Source organism: Schistocerca gregaria, chromosome 7 (assembly GCF_023897955.1).
Source record: "Schistocerca gregaria isolate iqSchGreg1 chromosome 7, iqSchGreg1.2, whole genome shotgun sequence".
NCBI lineage: Eukaryota > Metazoa > Arthropoda > Insecta > Orthoptera > Acrididae > Schistocerca > Schistocerca gregaria.
Window position 1 is genome coordinate 547218268 of NC_064926.1, and position 20937 is coordinate 547239204.

Genomic DNA, 20937 nt, shown 5'->3' on the forward strand with positions numbered 1-20937 from the left:
TCACTGAGAGATCATTGTAGCTGGTTTATGTACTGGGCACTGTCTTAGCCATTGCCATTTGTTAAGCTCTGATCCCTCACCACTTTTTGCTCATTGTCATCAATCTTTGACAGTTTGCCATTTCCTGACCAAATGCCCTTTTTTTTTAAGCACTTACGTTCTAATGTATGTTTGCTGTCTGTTGCCGTTTTAGTGAACAATTCATGGGCTGTCTACAACATATTACTTTTTATCCATTATAGCAATATGGTGAAGGACATTTAATCTTCAGTTCAGAACCTATGTTGTCTCTATGGCATATTTTGTGGGCCTTTCTGTAAGAGGAAGTCCTTGTTCACACACACACACACACACACACACACACACACACACACACACACACACACACACTTGCCTAGTAAGAGGGAGAGGTGAGTTTTATTCCCAGCCTTGGTACAAATTTTTACTTGCTGCTTCAGCCTATAACATAAAATGAATATCTTCAGTTTTTCGAAAAGCCTAAAAGTGTACCATGGCATTTCCTAACAAAATGTCTTGTTACACTACAACACTTGACGATAATGTGAGCTAGTTTCATTAGTGTTGAACATGTCTTAAGCCATAGTCGCACAGATAACCAGAGGAAATGTTACTTTGTGTCACCTCAGTTTATCACTGCTGATAGAGGCAGTTTGCAGTGGATTGGAGCAATGTCATACTCGACCCAGAGGCACTGGCTGTGACGATGAGGTGATGGCTTAGTGTAGCTGACAATGATCTGGCTGCCTGAAGAGAATTGGCTTTCACCTGCTCAGTGGGCACCTCTGTAGTTCCCCAGCTTGACCGACTTGCATGATTAAGTCACATGATGACATAGTTACTGCTGCTTGTGGCAAACCCACTAAACTGACAAGGTCCATGTGACTCCCGTTTTTAAATCTCTGTCTGCCAAATTCACAAAATAATATTTAAAATAAAGACAAGTGCCATTTATCAGTTTTTAAATAGAAGTCACTGAAGCGTGGCCAGTGTACACCAGATTTGTATATCTCAAGAAGTGTTAACATTTTATCAAGTATGTACAAAAACTATAGCTAATACAGTTGTTATGTTTTGCTACTTAAAAAACCCTGAAACCTGTGCAGAAACTACAACTGTTCGGCCTTTATATCGGTAATGTTGAAGGTTCTTTACTCCTTCAAAAACAAGTATTCATATCCATCCGATTGTGAACTGTGTTATATATATTACCTTTGCTTTGTATATAATTCTGTGTTGGTGGAAAGCCACATTTTCTAATTTATAGATTTTATGTATAAGGAAACTAGCATGAGAAATGAAACTGAACAAGTAGCAGCTCACATTATGCACATATGTATAGAAAGAAAATTGTATTAATTGGCCTGTTCAGTATATTTTGGGAGGAGTTCTGATTTTGATTAAAGATGCCAAGAGTTGGAAAGAGATAAATGCAATTTACCAGTCACTTAAATCTTATTTTACTTGCAACTCAGTACAGTTATATAGAGGACTGAAAATGTGCAAAGCTGTATGTTTTGTGCTATAATGACTCTCTCATTCAGTTACAATTTTGAGACACACAGCAAATCATTTGGATGATGAGATGTTTGCATTAAACAGTAATTCTTCCACACAGTGCGAAATAGTTTTTGTGTATCACTGAGCAGTTTCTCGAAAAATGGTGCCTGACCAGGATATTTGGCAGCAAGTAGAGTATTTGTCTTTGCATTGTTAAATAATTGGGTACAGAGCTATGTGCTAAGAAAAATAATCTGTAAAGCTGACACATTAAGTTGCAGACTGGCGTGATTAAAAGACATTTACACATAAGCTTTCGGCCACAGCTTTCATCAGAAAAAGGAAGAGAGGCATACACCATTCATTCACACAAGCAAGCACACCTCATGCACACATGGCCACCAGAATTCTGGTCCAAGCTGCCGGAGTTGGTGGTTTTTTGTGTGTGTGTGTGTGTGTGTGTGTGTGTGTGTGTGTGTGTGTGTGTGTTTCTTTCTTTCTTTTCTTACAAAGGCTGTTGATAAAAACTTGTGTGTTTTAAAAATTAATATCTCAGAGCTGACTGTTGCAGATTTTGTCACTTGTTCTTTTCTTATTTTTTTCTGTGTTCTCCAGTCCATTGTGTTTCTTTGCTTGTTCTGCATCTCTAAGAAGAAACGTAATAACAAATGCTATCCATGTTTGATCATTTCATTATTTCAGCCTTTTAAAGACTGTTAATGTGTCTGTCATAAATCATGGTTCCTGATCTTGGAGTGTAATGTCACATATGAACAATGAGTTTTACAGATATTCTCTCTCTCTCTCTCTCTCTCTCTCTCTCTATCTATCTATCTATCTATCTATCTATCATTCTTTCCTTGTGCTGCATTGCAATATTTGCCCAGTAAGACTCATTAATCAGTAGTTTATTTCCAAAAATGGTGCTAAAACATTATCTGTAGTCCCAATTGAATAACCTTTTATTTTTCAGCTGTACCAGCTCTCATCAAGCTCATCCATGGAAACACCAATGGAATAATTTTCCTTGTCAAGGAGTTTATTGCCTATTACAAAAAGGTAGGGAGCGAAACAAGCAGCTCTGAGCAGAAAGCATCTGAAAAAAAGGAAACTGAGACAGCACTCCCAATATCGAAAAACAGTACCTCGAAGAAGATCAGGGAGCTGGCTTCGTGGACTACCTGCACAGACGAAGGCCCTCTGTTTGGCCGTAACTGCTGGTACGTCCCTCCAGAGACACGAGCAGCCCACGGCCTTCCTGATTTAATGGCGGGCAACAAGCAGTGGGAGTACAACCTGAAACCGCGGCGTCGTGAGCCTGTAGAGGTTTCTCCCGTGACGTCTCCAGTAGCTGTAGTGACGGAACCGAAGGTTTCCATGTCAATTACAAAGTTCACTAAGAAACTATCTCGTGAGGAGTGCCAGAAACAACTGAAGCAAGATGAGCAGCCACAGCCTGAAGCAAGACCTAGTTTCGGAATAAAGACATTTCTCATCAAGCCATCAGAGTCACAACCTGTACAGAAAAAAAGAGTTCCTATTCTTGTATCTGCAGCCAGAGGGCAAAAGTTGCCACAGGCAAGACATATCATTCCCAAAAAAACAGTTAGTAATGAAATAGACACGTGCAATATTTCTGATAAGTGTAAAGTTGAGACTAAAACAGTTTCTGAGCAAACACAGAGTCAGGTTAACGGAAAAAATTCTGATGTCAACTGCACTGCAAGCATATCAGGTGCGGAAGAAGAAAAAGTTAGTACAAAGACAGAGAATAGTACAGAACACTGTAAAGAGATTGTTTGTATTGATTTAGATGATTGACACCTCTCTAACATCAAATGTTTTAATTTAGTTTTTATCAATTGATTACTTATGTTTTTCTAATGCAGCTTTTTGAGGGATAAGAGTTCATTCTCTCTTCATGTGCATAGTTTATATTGTGATTGACTTGCAGTGCAAGTTACTTGTCTTAAGGCTGACAAATGACTGCTATTTTATCGCTGTTAACAATTGAGATGATATACATTTTAGATATTTTCATAAAAAATAAATATTTGTTCAGAAATGAATATCTCTGTTTGGACTGCTATCCTTGTTATGTAGTAACAGCAGCTACTGTCACAAATTCAGTTGCGTATGAAAAACAAAATGGCACATAAAATGGATTCCTTATGTGACTTAAAATAATTATAAACTGTACATATGAAAGATAATAGAAATCACATTATTTGCCAAAAATTTAAATATTTTTTCCATCTGTTACATATTTCATACCAGTTTTCCTCTGCGCATGTTTACTGTCGCTACCAGAAACCACCCTATCTGCACAACCTCCAACCTGCTGCGGCTGCCGCCACCACCACCATCACGGCCACCATAACCACCACTTACCTCTTTATCCTATCTTCCCAATTGTGGAAATGTTTATTTAAACAAAATCTTCAGCAACAATATGTGTATTTGAAATATTTTCTTGCTGTCTCTGTCTTTGTGGTTATGGCAGAAAGAATGCATTAGATCTATCTAGCATTCTGACATGTCAATAAAGTAACTGACAATAACATTTTGCACTTTTCTCTCCTCTGGTTTCTTGATCCATCAAGTGATTCTTGAACATAAACATAACATTTCGATTATGGAGGATATTTTTCTTTTCTTTTTCATCATATGTGGAGGTTAGAACTTTTTTATGGTCCCTGACTACAGATAATGAAATTTAAATTTGGAATTTCTGGGTTTTAGTATTGAGATTGATACAACATATATCTTCAACTGTCACGTCAGCTAGATGATTCCATTTCTGTGAGCAAGACTTGAATCAGTGATGTAGTCAACTTCATCAAGTAGAAATCATTGCCTGGAGTGCTTGATGAAGATGTTTGTCAAGCTTTTCTTATGTGTATACCACATTAATGTATCGATGGCCCAGAATCATAGGTAGTAGGAGGATAAATGTGATATGCATCAGTTAATTGATGAGGTTCAGTTGACGCCATGAAATTGGAAAACTGTCTGTGATGTAGAATGAGTCAAGGTATACATGAATAAAAAAGAAACAACTCTTCGAAACATAATCTATGTAGTTGTTTTATACAATATGGTTGTAATTAAATTTTCACTACTTCAGCCGGTGTAGGCAAAAACTGTTAACCCTTTGGGTACTCACCTTTATAGGAACGATGTTCAGGCGGTGTGCTGAAGGATTTGCTTTGTTAATAGTGTCATGGCTTGCCGTTAGGTTCTGATACTGGATCGCATCATAGGGTTGAAACACAAGCATCAGTTGCATTACAGTCGCAATCAGTCAGTTTGGATCTGGAAAACACATTTGGAGAAAACCGAATCCTCGGCCAATTCTTCAAAACCACCGAGATCACCAGTTTTGATTTCTGGTTGTGGGGTTACCTGAGGGATAGAGTTCATTAATGGGACACTTAATATAAGTTTGAGGTTGAAGATAAGCATAGCGAAGGAGGTAGCCAACATCCCACCTGAGATGTTTCGGGCAGTAGAGCAGTGTCTAGTGTAGTTGTAGGCTGTTATGGATGCAGATGGTCGTCACACACAGCATTTGTAACCTGGAACATAAGCATGGTACACAATTATCAGCTGTTAACCTCTCGTGTTTCTTTCAGTGGTTTATTAATTATTTCTCTTCAGGATGTCCTTAAAAGTATTTCCACTTGTAAGTTTCATTGTCCTGCCATCACTTGATTTTAATGGGCAGCCTCTCAAGTAGCAAAAGTTTAATTACAACCACCCTGTATTTACATGAATGCACTGTTTCCTTTTCAAAGAAAATGGTTACCTACATCTGTAAAAACAGAGGCAAATTTACAATAAACTTCTGTGAATATGACATATGTGCACTTGTTGAGTGTTTCAGCTGTGACTAATGAGCACACTGCTCTCATACTTGTTTGGACTGTCAGTAGATGTGGTTTCAGCAGGCATGGCTCGCACAACAACAGTCAACGAAGGGAACATTGGTTGAGCTCATTAAATATAGTATAATGGGTGGATCTTGGGTTACCTGTAGCTAACTACGGGTAGGAGACCAAGGGCTATTTTAGTAGCAGCATAAATTTCTGCATAAAAACAGATTAAGACAACCACTAGTGGTAGTAGCAGCAGCAACCAATGAAACTGCATAAATGAAAAGCTGTGCTCCCATCACATCTAGAGGATATTGTTATGTGAAACAGAACCAAGGAATTACAATGGTGAAAAGTAGGCAAATAAAATGTGTAATTATTTAACATTGCTGTACCAAAATGTATGAGGTTTAAGCAGTAAAATGAGTGAATTACACGTGCTCTTAAACAATGTTCTTTACATCAATGTGCTTTGGTTGACAGAAAAGCAAAGCAAACATGCATTGCTACAATTACAGATTTTGTAATGAAAAGTTGTTCATCTGCATAACAAACATGTAGGTTTGATGGAGTATGTATATTTGTTAGGAGGAACTAAATAAGGTGACACATGCGAAACATATTGCAAAAGACTGAGTACTATGTTCATGAACCAAGAGGACATATATGGGATGAGGCATTTGAAAGTGTTTTTCGAAATATCTGGTAAACTACAAATAAGACTAACAAAAAGTTGTTTGTCTCAAAGGAGGACATCCAGTGGCATCAAGCTAAAATCTTTGACATGTACTGGTTATACGAGCTATTGTTTGTTTATTTGTTAAGCACCACAAACAGGACAGTTCCCAGTAAGCTGGTCTGACTTATGTCAGTTTTAAAGAATCCCTTATACATGTTTGTCTCTGGTTGAGCCCAACTACCCACATAAGGTTAAGAAATCTTGGCACATACAGCAGTAGACTAGCATTTCCCCTTTTTGTTTTCAATCAAATGTCTTATCAAATAAAAACACAAATGGAAATGTCTCTCAGAGGAATGTGCAGAACATTTATGTATCGAATTCTATGGTAATGTAAATAAAACAGAAAGAAACTTCCACATGGGAAAAATATATTAAAAACAAAGATTCCAAGACTTACCAAGCGGGAAAGCGCCGGCAGACAGGCACATGAACAAAACACACAAACACACACACAGAATTACGAGCTTTCGCAACTGGCAGTTGCTTCGTCAGGAAGGAAGGAAGGAGAGGGAAAAATGAAAGGATGTGGGTTTTAAAAATAAATAAAAATAAACATTAAAGTGTGGTTTATATTAGCTTTTGAGTTATTATTGTTGTTACAGTTGGCCAATTGGCACACAATTGTATAGATTTGTATCTTACTGCATAACATTATGATGAAATGAGATGCTATGAGAGGTACAGAGACATCAGCCAGTGGCAGCCCAACTGAAGGGTATGGTATGGATACCGAAAGTTTAGCTGGAAACTGATATTAAGAGAATTGGGAGACTTCGGTCTGATTACGGAGTCCATACGTTTTCTTTCTGTTTGAGTGAACTACGGACTGGTTTTGTTTCTGTTTGAGTGAACTACGGACTGGTTTTGTTTCTGTTTGAGTGAACTACGGACTGGTGTGGACCTCAAGAGGATCCAGACACTTCCATTTCAGTTGTACAGGGTGACACAGAAAATAGGAACATCTTCACAATCCAATAAAACTAGAAGTGATAAAGGAAAGAAATTGCATTCATAGTAATTGAAACCATTTACGAAATATTGATGGCGTTTAACTTTTTTTTTAGTTGGTGTCCTCCTTTATGAATAGATTTGTGAAATCTGCTGTTGAGATTCCTCATTGATCGCTGCAACATCTCAGTTGGTATACTGTGAATTGCATCCTGCATTCTCTGTTTTAACTCATCCACAGTTATTGGTAGAATCGTGTAGACTGTGCTCTTGAGGTAGCCCCACAAGAAAAAAATCACAAATGGATAAATCTGGTGGTCTAGGGCCAGGGAATGTTACCGAATTGCGAGATCGCACGGTTGCCAAAAAATTCTCACACATATGCCATTGATTGCTGTGCAGTGTGTGATGTCGCTCCATCCTGTTGAAACCAGGCTTCTTGAAAGTTTGGAAAGTTGTTCAATGCAGGTGTAACATTTAATTAGAACACAGTTAGCAGGTCTCCTAGAATACTATAAACTTGAGATCGCCATGAAGGGAATTGTTTCGCAGCAGCATGTTTTGGCCTCCAGACAAATTATGAAAAGCCAAATTTCAAGTTAAATCCAGTGACACATGTTTCCCCTCCCAAAAAAGAATTGTTCTCAACAGGAAGTCATAGTTCGCAAGCTGCGTACAACATGTTCTATAAAGGGCTAAGAAGAATGTCTCCTTTAGCTATTCCTTTGGTTGTAATACACGGACCAATGAGTGTGTATTATCGTGAAGTTATAAATAAAGTATTCATTTGAACAGCAAAGCATAGATGCCGCTGATACATATTTTTGCTAGCTGTTTAATTTGGAGTTTTTGCATCAAAACTGTTTTATCTACATTGTCAAATAATCCACTTACATCATGGAATGTTGGTGTTAGATATTCTTGTACTGTACTAGAAAGATGTTAGATATCCAGTGTTACAATAATTTGGTTTTCCGTGGTATTTCTCCTTTTCAGCAGACCAGATTTTGTCTTCAGTAATGTTGTGTTTTTCTAACCACTTGTGGGGTTGCCAGCAATGGTAACATCTATGAATAGAGATCTCACAGGGTGGAGTGTAATATCTGTGTGGAGGAGAGACTAGGCAATTAGGTTTAGAACCTGTGACTGTGCAGACGTGTTGTATGACGTGTGATACAAATAGAGTATTGTTGTCACCTTAGCTATCGATATGTTCCTTGCACCGAGTCGACGAATCGACCACATTGATGACCTGCAGCAACCACACAACACAGACGTTTCATTCTGTACTGTGATAATATGCAGTAACAATGCAACCATCTTGCATTGGTTACACCACGTCACTTGCCCTCAAGACCTCACCTCAGGGAGTAATGCGAACCATGTACATCATCACCCATGTCATCAGTGTAATAACAGTCAACCAGTGCTCAAATACAAACTAAATACAAATACAGATGTTGCTCTTCAAAATTATCCATCCACAGACATCCGACAACAATGGCTGTCATTGAATGAACTACTGTTGGACAGGATTAACCAGCAAAAGCTTCAGTTCGTGATCCCAATTGGACACGTCATACTAAATATGAACAGTAGCAGAACTCCTACACCAACAGCATCTCAAATGTTATTCACAAATACAACTGCAATGTATGGTGGAGTGCTACAGGTCTCTCACTACCCAACAGCAATTTCTGGATTTACAAACACACTGCGAGTGTTCCAAGAAACCTTTCTGCACAACAGCACCAATTCAACCACAACTGGGTCATACTGCAACTCGAGAGACCTGGAACACAATGCAAGATACCACCATGACCCATAGTAGATCTGAGTTAGCTTTCTTGTGTGGATCCGACACATGTTATAGCTGGAGCGATGTTGGTGTGTAGATCCACAATATACCACACGCGGGATAGGGTTTGAAGGTGGATGTGCTGCACATTATACCCAGAGCAATGTTCAGAGGTTGATCCACAAACACATCACATCTGGGATAGAGCTCAAAGTATGACCAACTGTAACGTTCCCCCAAGTGTTAGCGGATTTCGTGACTGTGTTTTCGCGCAGTAGCACTGAGACGATTTTATCGCTGCTTAATAGACACTACGACTACAATGAAATTAATATCTCTGTAATTGTATTATCTATGTAATTTAAGTGAACAAGGACTCACACCCTTTTGTTCTTTCTCTGCCTGGTCAGCCATTGTCTGGTACGGTAAAAAAATTATTGCTTGCCCAATGTTACATAGAGATTTTGTTACTTGTGCTCATTTTGCATAATAATAACCATTTAATTTCATTGTGTTTGTTATTGCGACTAATTATACCTTTTTTCCTCGGCTTTTTTCATGAATTTGATAATTAAATGTGGCTTACTTTGTGTGGGGATGTCTGTGAGTGAATGATTGCGTATTAATGGCACCAATCTTTGCAATACGTTTGAATTGCTTTCAGAATAGAACCTGCATCTGAAGTTTCAATTGTCACAAAATGAAGTCTAATAGCTTTTAGGCATAAATCACATCTCAAAATTATATTCGCCAACAGACACTCCCAGCAGAGGAGCCTAGCTAAAACAAAATCATGAATCAAGATGATAGTATTTAAATTCCAATTTAAATATTTTTATATGATTTTTCAAGTATGTAATTTTCTTGATTTAATTGTAGATTCACTTAGCCAAACCCAGAATAATGTAAAATTAAAAAATCATTTCAAAACTAAATAATAAAAAAGGCCACCATTAAACAACCATGCATTACATCCAGAGGTGTGTCTATGTTCGAAGTTGGATCCACCAGCAGGAAGTCCAGGTCATGGGACCTTCCGTTAAACAAGCATAGGCAAATACATAAAGAAAACAGAGCAAACGCACTGCAACTGTAGAATACACGGTTGGAGGTGACTGGATGCATACAAGTACAGAGCTATACTGTGCCGCCCAACCAGAAAAATAGTGCATTTGCAGTATGTGTTGGTAGCTGTACTACATTTATAAGCAATTTTAGAATACAGGATGAGGAGGTTTGTCTTGATTGCATGACATAAAATCGATAAAATTACAAAAAATGATCCAAAATACATCTAAATTGAGGGAAAATATGCCAAAATGTGGGGAATTTGAGGGAATAATTGCGAGTCTAATGCTTGGTGCAGAAGAATTCTTGTGTATGTGAACAAGTGTGTGATGGGGCAAGAGGAATACGAGAAAACATTGACATGGAAGCACTGGGAACCAGGGAAACGGTCGCCTTTTCATCGAGGCCACGTTCTACTGTATGTCTATTGAGGTAATAGTTAACTGCTGTCTTTGTTGCTTTCCTGGAAAAAATAGAACCATATGCCTCTAAATTTATCTGCATTAGAGGATGATCGAGAGTGGATGGAGGTATCGGTTGAGATGGTGGTGTAATGAGATATGATTTAATCGTGGACTGATGGTGCATTCTAGAGATAGAGGGAGATGCGGCTGCAGGTCATTTCACCACTTTTTTTCCACTGTTTTGTCGGGGTGCATCAGTTGTGTGACATAACTTGCATTCAACTCATATACAACTGTGTGTTCTGTATGTGACTTAGTGCACTTTCTACTTGCAGTCGTTAACAGCAAACCTCTCAGTCATCAGAGAACTTCCATCTCATGTGTGATGATACATCTCCATCTTGTTTTGAAACATTCCTGTAGACCAGTGTTTTTCAACCTTTTTGAATACATGACCCCATTCCAAGTAAAACTATTCTGGTGACCCCCAGAACCATGATAAAAGTGTGTCAGCGATTTCAAAGGCAACGTATTTAATTTTCTTTCTATTGATACTATACTGATCGAGGGATCAAGTGAAAAGTCAAAAGACGTCGAAGTGCTCTGCGGGCAGAGGTGGGGGGGATGAGAAGGGGTCAGAGGTGCATAGTCGCTCGTTTTCGGTCACTACAATCAGTTGTCCGAGTACGCCAGCAAGTACGGATGTGATTATTATCTTCGCTCTGAGCAAGCATAAAATGGACAAGTTTCTTCTGCTTTCTCCTGCGGCCGTGCCGCCCTGTGCAAGACTTTGCGACCTCGCAGGTGGTTGCAACCCACAGGTTGAAAAACATTGCTGTAGACGAACGAAGATACTCCATTCCCCTGCTACATCTTGGCCATAAAATCGAGTCTTCAGTTTCAGAACTATGGTGATTCTAGATGGAGATGAGGTACTGGCAGAATTGAAGCTGTGAGGGTGGTCATGAGTCGTGCTCGAGTAGATCAGTTGGTAGAGCTCTTGACCGCAAAAGGCAAAGGTCACGAGTTCGAGTCTCGGTCTGGCACACAATTTTAATTTGCCAGGAAGTTTCATGGTGATTGTAAGGTAGCGAGAGGTGTTTGTGAGGTACTGCACAGCCGTGTATACATTTTGAGAGACTGCAGGGCACTCTCACTTCTGGTTCGGTGTAATGTCGCTCCATGTTCTTAGGGAATATGATCTTTATTGAGATTTGATTTCGTATATCATGATGAAATGGTGGGTAGTAGTTAATGCTATTGCTTGCGTGGTCTAGGGAAGGAATAACGGTAAGCTTTACCACATGATCTTAAGCAGGTGGCTGAGAGTGCCAAGATAGTTGCATGTTTCACAAGATGAGTAGCAGCTGAAGCATCGAAAGTGAGTAAACGCAAAGGATTGCAAGGACGAAAGGCGGTGATGAATTTGAACAAGAAGGACGAAAGCGTGGAAAAGCGGCAAAATGACGCGGAACAGCGCATCGACACAAAAATACGTAAAGCCACGGATTTTCATGCGAGCTGCGCAAATTAAGAACTGGTTCGGAGGTAACAACTGCAACTCCAGTGAGCGAAACTGAAGAGGTCCGGACTCTCCTTTCGTTCAAATCGCAACAGGAAGTGATCAACGCGTATGCGGAGAAGAAATTGGAGGAGGCGCTAAGGAAACAAATTCAAATGAGCCCAAGCCCAAACGCAACAGAACCAGAAAAGAATTCAGTCGGGATGATAACTGCATACCGTTAGCAGCGAGCAGAGGACATGGTGAGATGAACGTCGCATTTTCTCGAAGCTGAGGAGGGAGCACAAATGTGGGGACGTCGAACGAGGACCTCCAAAGGTCTGATATTTTGCGTAGGATGGAAGTTGTTGATGAAACGCCATTTGATTTTCAACACTTCTTACAAGTACGAAAATTCGAAATTTTCCGAGTTGAAGATAATTTTACTCACCCACGCACTTGGATATCACAATTTGACCTCTCTTTACCTCAAAATTGGCCTTTAAATTCAAGCTCAACTTTATTTGTGGGCAATTACGGAGAAAATGCGCGGAATATCAGCAACGTGTAGAAGTTACCAGGAGTTCAAGGACAGCTTCCTAAATATCTACTGGTCCAAGGAGACGCAAGACCGCATAAAATACGATATGACTGTTGGCAAAGATTTTGGGAGTTCAGGCTACAAAAGCCCAGTCAAGTTTCTTGATGCAATGATTGACAAGAACCAGTATCTTGACGTATCGTGCTCTACCGGTGAAATCATTTATCACTGGTACACCAAACTTCCGTCAGCATATCAACAAGTATTAACTGGCAGGTGTAATGTGGAGCTCAGAACTTTCCGTAATACACTTTACGAATTAGAGTACGCATTCAGAGTAGAAAATATCAGAGAACACAGGGCAAAGTCTGACAGATATGTCGCATCCACAATATAACCATTACAATAATAGGACCGGAAATGCGCATAATGGGGCGCCTTACTGAGACCATTCAGGGTCGCGAAATTTCTGGAGTAATGAAGTTGAACAACGAAGTGACTGCAATGGGAACAGCAATAATTATGTACCCAACAGAGGCTGGAATGGATAGAGGAATAAAGGCTACAGACCACAAAACAACGGATGGCGAAAGCATGGATCTGGTTTCAATGACAACAGAAGATGGGCGCGATTGAAAAACAGAGGAAACAGAAATGGAGCTCAGGTCGAGGAAATCGAGATTTGGGGATCGAACCCAGGTCGAGGGGCGCAAGGAAATGGTAACCAACGCCACTGACTTTCTGAACAAGCCACAGATAGTTTCTGCATCGGTGACAGCCGAACATAAGCATTGTAGCATAAGTCTGTTTAGTTATAATAATTTTAAAGATAACAATCATTTCTTTAGATCTTTTTGTGATTCACCATGATAATTAGCATAGGAACTTCTCCCATTACTGCTAGTCATAAGAGTTGTCATTGTTAGAATATCACTGTATAAGTATTTCTTCGTAACAATTTGCAAGTTTATAGATATACAGTTGGTCATCTCAGAGCTCAATAAAACAATTGTTGATAGTAGAAATGTGCCGATTTCACGACAGAAACTTCGTTGTTTATTAGAGTCCTATTTCTCACGAGTCAATGTGTTCTCTTAGCAGTTTGCACGGAATGACTGAATCAGGTGTCACAACAACGATAGAGTTTTATATTTTCGAGTACGAAACAAGTACATGAGTATTAGGGACGGAATTCTTCTCGTAATATCTTGAAGATCAGCTACAATCATATTCCTTCTGTTTACTGTGTGTGCATCGCAGTACCAGCCCTTCTACGGTCCGGTATATAATTCGCAGTGTAGTTGAGATTAGTCTGCGAGATCCTTGGAGGTATTTTGCAGGATGGTCGTGTATTGTCCACGCGGGAGGCGTGTTGACTTTCTTGTGTGTTCCGCTGTGGTTTGTGACCAGTGCCCAGTGGCCGCTGACTATTGTCATCGCCGTGGCGCGGTGTATTTGTGGTTTTTTTTTGTGTGGATGTCGCCTTTGGTGCGATGTTTCTCGCGAATGGGATATTTTATTCGAATGTGGTTACACAGATGAGATATCGCGTCTCATGCGATTGTTGTTCACAGTGGTTATTCGCTTGTGGTTTTCGCATGTGGTTTTCCGCACTATTATTCGATGACATTCGTGTGGGCTTTCACTGCCCCTTTCAGACCCGATATGCACAATTGTGTGGATGCGGTTTATTTGTGTTGCAGCATCATATTATTCCGCTATGCAGCTGGGTCCCAAGTCACACGACCGAGCGAGGTGGCGCACGGGACTCGCATTCGGGAGGACGACGGTTCAATCCCGCGTCCGGCCATCCTGATTTAGGTTTTCCGTGATTTCCCTAGATCACTTGAGGCAAATGCCAGGATGGTTCCTTTGAAAGGGCACGGCCGATTTCCTTCCCTATCCTTCCCTAACCCGAGCTTGTGCTCCGTCTCTAATGACCTCCTTGTCGACGGGACGTTAAACACTAATCTCCTCCTCCTCCTCCCAAGTCACACGAGTGTGCAGGAATCGCTGTTTCGTATACAACTCGATTTATATCGATATCTCGTTACAGACGCGAGATATTGTGTCTTAAACTTCGGTAATTTTCAAGATGGCGGGTCAGAAGCATGTCTGTCGAGGTAAATGTTTATTGTGCTTTATTTATTACGTTTCGACATTTGGAAAAATCTGTTTGAGAGTCCGAAAGGTGTACAGAAGTAAATAAAAATATGTCCGCCACAATTATTTGAATACTTTAATAGCTACAATGACTGAAACATCCACACGCACAACTGCGGGTGTTGGGACCGTTTTACCGGTATATGGTCGTTTTCGGTCAATGTTTGTGGTTACGATTCGGAACAGATTACGAAATAGATAAGTCATTTTACTATTGTATTTACGCATTATTTTCACAGTTCGTTTGTTTGTTTGTTTCGTTTTCGATTTTACTGAGGAGGAAATTCTAGCCATGTTAGATGACTCTGAAGTGGAAGTCTTCAGTAGTGATGACGAACAGGTAGATACAACTTGGACTCTTCCAACAATCAAACCTAGGCTTGAGAAAGCTCTGAATCTTCTGACGAGGAGGAAAATTGTAAGAATGCTTCTGCAACAATACTACCAGTTGCTCCAGAAGTTCAGGACAATTTTCCCAGTCAACACAGTAGAAAGAATTCTAAAAAAACAGTGGACACACATCGACGTTTGTCCACTTGGAGAAAAAGACCATTCACCTCCAAAATTCTTGCGCACAAAGAGAGTGAGGTAGGACACGAAATCAAAAATCCAATGAGCTATTTCAGCGAGTACTACCCAGAAGATATTTTTCAGTTAGCATCTGACTGCACTAACAGTTACTACTTTTCGAAGAAAGGGAAGTTGCTTCATACAAATCCTCAAGAGATAAAAAAGCTGTATGGCATGCATGTACTTATGGGATGCGTTAGATATCCTTGTACACGTATGTACTGGCAGAAGTCATTGCATATGCCAACTATTGCAGATTGTATGCCTAGAGACAGGTTCTTCACTCTCAGAACAGCACTGCATGTTGTGGACACTAACAACATTCCACATGAATCAGAAACTAATAGATTGTGGAAAGTACAACGTGCATTTAATGTTGTATGCAGTGCTTGTTTGAGACTTCCATGCCCCACTGAAAATGATTATTCCACTGATGAGCAAATGGTACCATTTACTGGACACTGCACATTGTCTCACTATGTTCCAAACAAATCGCGTCCTTTGGGAATTAAAAACTTTGTTTTGGCAACAACGAAAGGTTTAGAGCTTGATTTGGAATTTTATCAAGGTAAATCAACTCCTCTGCCAGATGTTGGCCATTTGTAATACTTCGCCTTGCTCAAACATTACCTCAAGGTGCAAGACTATATTTTGACAGATATTTTACAGCTTTGCCATTATTGCAACAGTTACTTGACCTAGCGCTGGAAGGAACAGGAACCATAATGAAAAACAGAGTGAAACCAGTTCACCTGACAGAAGAAAAAAGACTGAAGAGAGGAGTTATGGAAGAATTCTGCAGGGACGATGATAAAATTGTCATTATCCAGTGGAAAGATTCAAAAGCTGTGACCCTTGCCTCTACTTGTACAGGATGTGAACCTGTAAGCAATGTTGAAAGATGGAGTAAGCCAGAAAAGAAGTACATCTTAGTGCCATGTCTTGCAGTTGTAGTGAAGTACAACCTGTATATGGGAGGAGTGGACCTCTGCGATCAAATGATGGAGACCTACAGAACTTTCATGAAGACAAAAAGTGGACTTTAAAAGTTTTGATTTGGCTTGCGCCAATTCCTGGTTACAATACAAAGTTGAATGCAAAGCCAATAAAGTACAAAAGAAAAACACTTTAGATCTTCTTGGATTCCAACAAGTGACTGGCTAAGCGCTAATTTCTTCTTCTTCAGGACAGGAACATGAAAGTGAATCTGATGAAGAGCCACCAAATAAAATGTACAAATCAGCAAACACACCATGCGATGAGAAGCGGCTAGACGGATATCATCACTGGCCAGAAAAAAAATTGCAAGAAGAGGACGAGAACAAGGTGTCTGAAGTGTAATATTTATTTGTTTTTGTCAAAAGACAGTAATTACTTTCGTGAATATCACTGCAAGAAATGACGTAAATATGTAAGGTAATCCCGACTCACACAATCGTGTGGGTTCAAAATTTGTATCAGAATTAAAAAATAAAATTTTGTAAGCAGTTGTTCCACGATTCTATATTTTTTTAGTTACAAAAATGCATTCATTTCAAAATTTTTATTTCAAGTTTGAGTGGGGTTCTGAAACAGCTAGTAATTGGCGAGCGCCTGAGTGCGATCTTGGGCGATAGTTTGTACTATGTGGTGTGAGCACGAAATGTGCGAGTCAATTTTGGTACGTTTTTGCAGAGAGAGCGAGGCACACCATCAATTTGTGAGAAAGGGAAGAAAGGAAGAGATGTAGCTTTGCAGTCAAATGTCGATAATACCTTGTGTTTTTATGATTGTTTTAGGGGCTGGAGTGGAAAATTTGTTCAACAACGTGAGAAAATTTCGTGTCAGTTTCAGCAAAAAGAGAATTTCGTTTTTTTTTTTTTTTTTCATCCCACTTAGAACAGCGAGCAGATTGGCGACGTCGGTACTCATCGAGATTCACGCCATACACCAGCGTTAGTGCCACCTTAACGACAACAAAATGGGAGTATAGTAGGTTTGCATATCTTTTATAGTAGTTTGGTTGCGTGAAGAAGTAGTAGACTTCGATCGAATGAGAAGGACTGAAGTGAGTGTGTAGTCTAAGCTGGCTTAGTACTTTGAATGCATGAAAGGTTTTGGGAAATTGACACTACACCATCATACAGTACAACATCTCACTTCTACTTAAGATTATAAAGATTTAGACACAGAAAATTAATCATTTAAAATTATTGCTGTAATAATGTCAAATTATTTACGTAACAGAAATTTTTGTCAAAGAATGTAAACCCTTTTATTCTTTTTATTCTTGGAGTAATCATTCATTATAATTCACTGTATTTAAACTGTAAACGTATTTGTAGAAACATGGGACTGAGTTTCCTTGTAAGGACTGTGCAGACTATTAGTGGCTGAGTTGATGGCAATGTATCAGGCGTTTCTGGAGGTTGCAGACACGGGAGTGTCTGTAGCAACTGGGCAGATGGGCCACCACACAGACAAGATGGTCAAGGCCGTACGCCAGCCCTGTCAGGAGGGGGTGACGCAGCAGGTGGTGGCCGACTTAGCGACTGCAGGGCAGCTAGTCGACATGACGTCATCAGTTGCGTGAATTGAGTTGGAGCGGACAAGCCCCTTCGCACCTCCAACTGACAACAGGGGCTGGTGTGCCCTACACCGGAGTACTTGCGCTGCCACTGCCAGTACAAGGTCCCGAGGGACCTACCGATGAACGGGAGTCTGAGGCCGGAGCCAGCAGGGCGCACTTGGGGACCGCTGACTGGAGGATGAAGGTATCACGTGTCTGGAGACACGGTCGACGGCGGCGACTGAAGGTGGTTCACCTCAAACCTGTGTCCATATGGTGCACAGGTCTTCCGCTGGACGTCTTTGACAGCAGCTACGCATTCCCAACCACCACGTCATCCAAGACGCCACAGACAACGTCCTGCCACACTGAGGATGCCGCCTGTACTGTACATGCCGAGAAAAAGGGGTGATCCATCTTGGCAGACTCATCCCACATACCTGCCACATCTAACATGTTACATGTGACATGTGTAGTGTGGTGTTTTTATGTGACAATTATAAATTTAAAAAAAAAAATTGGGCTCCCTAAAGACCTTTGAGAAGGGAGCTCTAGTAATCTTTGTTTTCACTATTGATTTATGTATTTTTCTTTTATTTATGCTTCACATGTGCCTTGCTGTTTTCATTTTGCATGATTACATGTATTCTCTATGTTTTATTGTCAGGTTTTATATATTTTCTTAACGGACTCAGGTATTATTTTTTCGCTACTTTATTTTTGGATGAATGTGAGAGCATTTGTAATCAATGTTCTGTCAAGGAATGAATGCAGCACATGTGAATAATTGAACAGAGGTAGTAATTTTTCCATGGGGCAGAGAATCCTCAAGACAACAATATTATATTCATTCCCTGATCTGAATATAATGTTGTTGTCTTGAGGATTTTCTGCCCCATAACCTTCTCTGGCCCCAATCATCACATTTTTATTTCTCACTTAAATTTTGTAGTCATGCAGCAGAGTGTGTATGGATGAGCCCTGGTTGAACGTGGTAAAGACAGGCGATAACATTGTTCTGGGATTTATGGTGAACAAAATTGATTCATGTTTGTTTCTTTGATAATGACCCAACTAAACTATCACAATTTATTCTGTTCTGTATTACACAAACTTTTTAAGGTGTGGCACTCCCCAGAAATAAATTTGAGAGGAACGGGGAGGCTGTGAGAGATTTCAGGGCACTTTCACTTCTGATTCGGTGTTATGCCGCTCATGTTGATAGGGAATATGATCTTTATTGCGATTTGACTTCATACATCATGATGAAATGGTGGGTAGTAGTTAATGCTCTTGCTTGCGCGCTCTAGGGAACGAATAACGGTAAGCTTTACCCGTGTTCAAAGGAATAGGGTAGCGATTTAAGCGACTGCAGTAAAAGAGAACAGCGACAGTGGGCCAAGGGAAGTGCGTTTTTTCTGCAGTACCTGGGTGGAAACATTTCTGGACGGCAGAATTCCGTGGTCTCATTGTGCAGACACGTCGGTTGACGGCAGTCGGGAGGCAGCCGCATCCAGGTAGACTTACTAGCGCCGAGAAATCGCTGCTGCAATGGCCAGCGCATTGTAGACCGGTAATAAAGCAGAGGTTGGGACCTTGTTCAGCAGAAAGCTGACGAAACAACTGTGAGCGTTCTTCGAATTTCCGTGGCATAGGTCACTGGCGCCCAGACGTCCAGACTCTGTTACGAAACATATTTGTGAAAGCACGGGGCTTTTAGCGACTTTATGGTTGTTCTTTGGAAACTTTGAAATGGACGCAACAGGGGAGATAACAAGCTTTGTATGGAGTGGTGTAGTTCCGTCCTGATCATGTTGTTAGCAAAAGACATGGCGTAAACGGGCGGGAAAGAGGCCGCGAAGCTGAATATTTTTTTCTTTTCTTCCAATTAACTTTAAAGTCTCTGATCAAATGGGTGCATGCAGAGCAAGGGGCGCTCTCCTAGCTTCAAATACCACGCTCCAGCTCGGGATTGGCTTGTGCTAAAGTGGGGGAAGTCTAAGATGTAAATAGGCTCAAAATGGCTCTTTAGCACTATGGGACTTAACATCAGAGGTCATCAGTCCCTTAGAACTTAGAATTACGTAAACCTAACTAACATAAGGACATCACACACATCCATGCCAGAGGCAGGATTCGAACCTGCGACCGTAACGGTCACGCGGTTCCAAACTGAAGCGCCTAGAACCACACAGCCACTCCGGCCGGCATGTAAATAGGTTTTTGCTACCAAGGAAAGCGGACAGAGAGAGAAGATCACTCTTGTACTGGCGCTTCGCTAGTAAAGAAGTGCAGGTCTCTACCGAAATGGTGAGACTTGCATCCTTTGCTAATGTGCCACTTAGAGCCTGCGCCAGTCATGATCTGAACCATCAGAATTACTGCTTCTAGCATCACACACACAACGAGTGATGTATGGGTGTACTTATTTGTATTGAGTCGGCCGTCTAAACATTTGGCATATTCCATCACGCATAGTCATGGCACGGAGTCAGATTGGTTTGGCAAACCAGCAAACTGGTCCACCTGCACACTGGAATCCACTGGGGTTTCAGGGGCTCATAGGAAAGTACCTGCGTTCCGAATTAACCGAACGCAAGACCGCGTACTTGCATTTGTTCGGGCGTGTGCCATTAATAATAGATTGTAGCCGTCCACTACTCCAGTCGTCAAACTCATCGTGGTATGCCGCCTTGAGCAGCAGGAGAGTAAAGTATTCGCCGCTACAGCGTAGGACTCCAACATATGTTTCTCAGCACCCTGTTCTTTCGAACCATAGTGAAGTATAGTTACTTGATGGTGGCGTTATTTTTGTACCACAGCCCGGATTCACGTGTATGAAGTCAGATAAGGCGATTAGTGTTCTGGTTAGCATCGTGTGTTGATCCCCAGCTGATCACTTTGTGCACTATAGACACCATGTCAGTGAAAGCGTTTGTCAAATGAAAATGTTTGTGTCACGGTTCTTTAGTCATTCTTTTGTCTTGTGATGTTAAGAATGAATAAATCTATTGTCATTTAGATCACAACTTGTGGCGTCGCAACTAGTGCGAGCGCACAGTTTTCTATCAAATATTTACTGTGAAATGTAGACAGACTGTAAAGTAGCCATCAGATTAGCATATGTGCTGTAGCGGGCAGATTACCGGTGTCCGTTCGTCTGACGTCACGACCATATGGCATGTCTGTACCGTGAGAATGTAAGACCTGTGCGCTAACTAGCCGCGTGTATAACGTGGAACTTTCATCTTTAATAACTTC

The 20937-nt window shown here is 40.6% G+C and overlaps 1 protein-coding gene across 2 annotated transcripts in view; it reads left to right on the forward strand.

Annotated features, from left to right (window-relative positions):
- Window positions 1-3762, forward strand: part of LOC126281360 (chromatin assembly factor 1 subunit A-like) — a 90099-nt gene extending 86337 nt beyond the window's left edge. For both annotated transcript variants that reach the window (XM_049980272.1, XM_049980270.1), the window contains exon 12: window positions 2492-3762. In XM_049980272.1, coding sequence (XP_049836229.1) covers window positions 2492-3339 — 848 coding nt within the window. In that variant the 3' untranslated portion in view covers window positions 3340-3762. The remainder of the gene's footprint in view (window positions 1-2491) is intronic.
- The last annotated feature ends 17175 nt before the right edge of the window (window positions 3763-20937 follow it).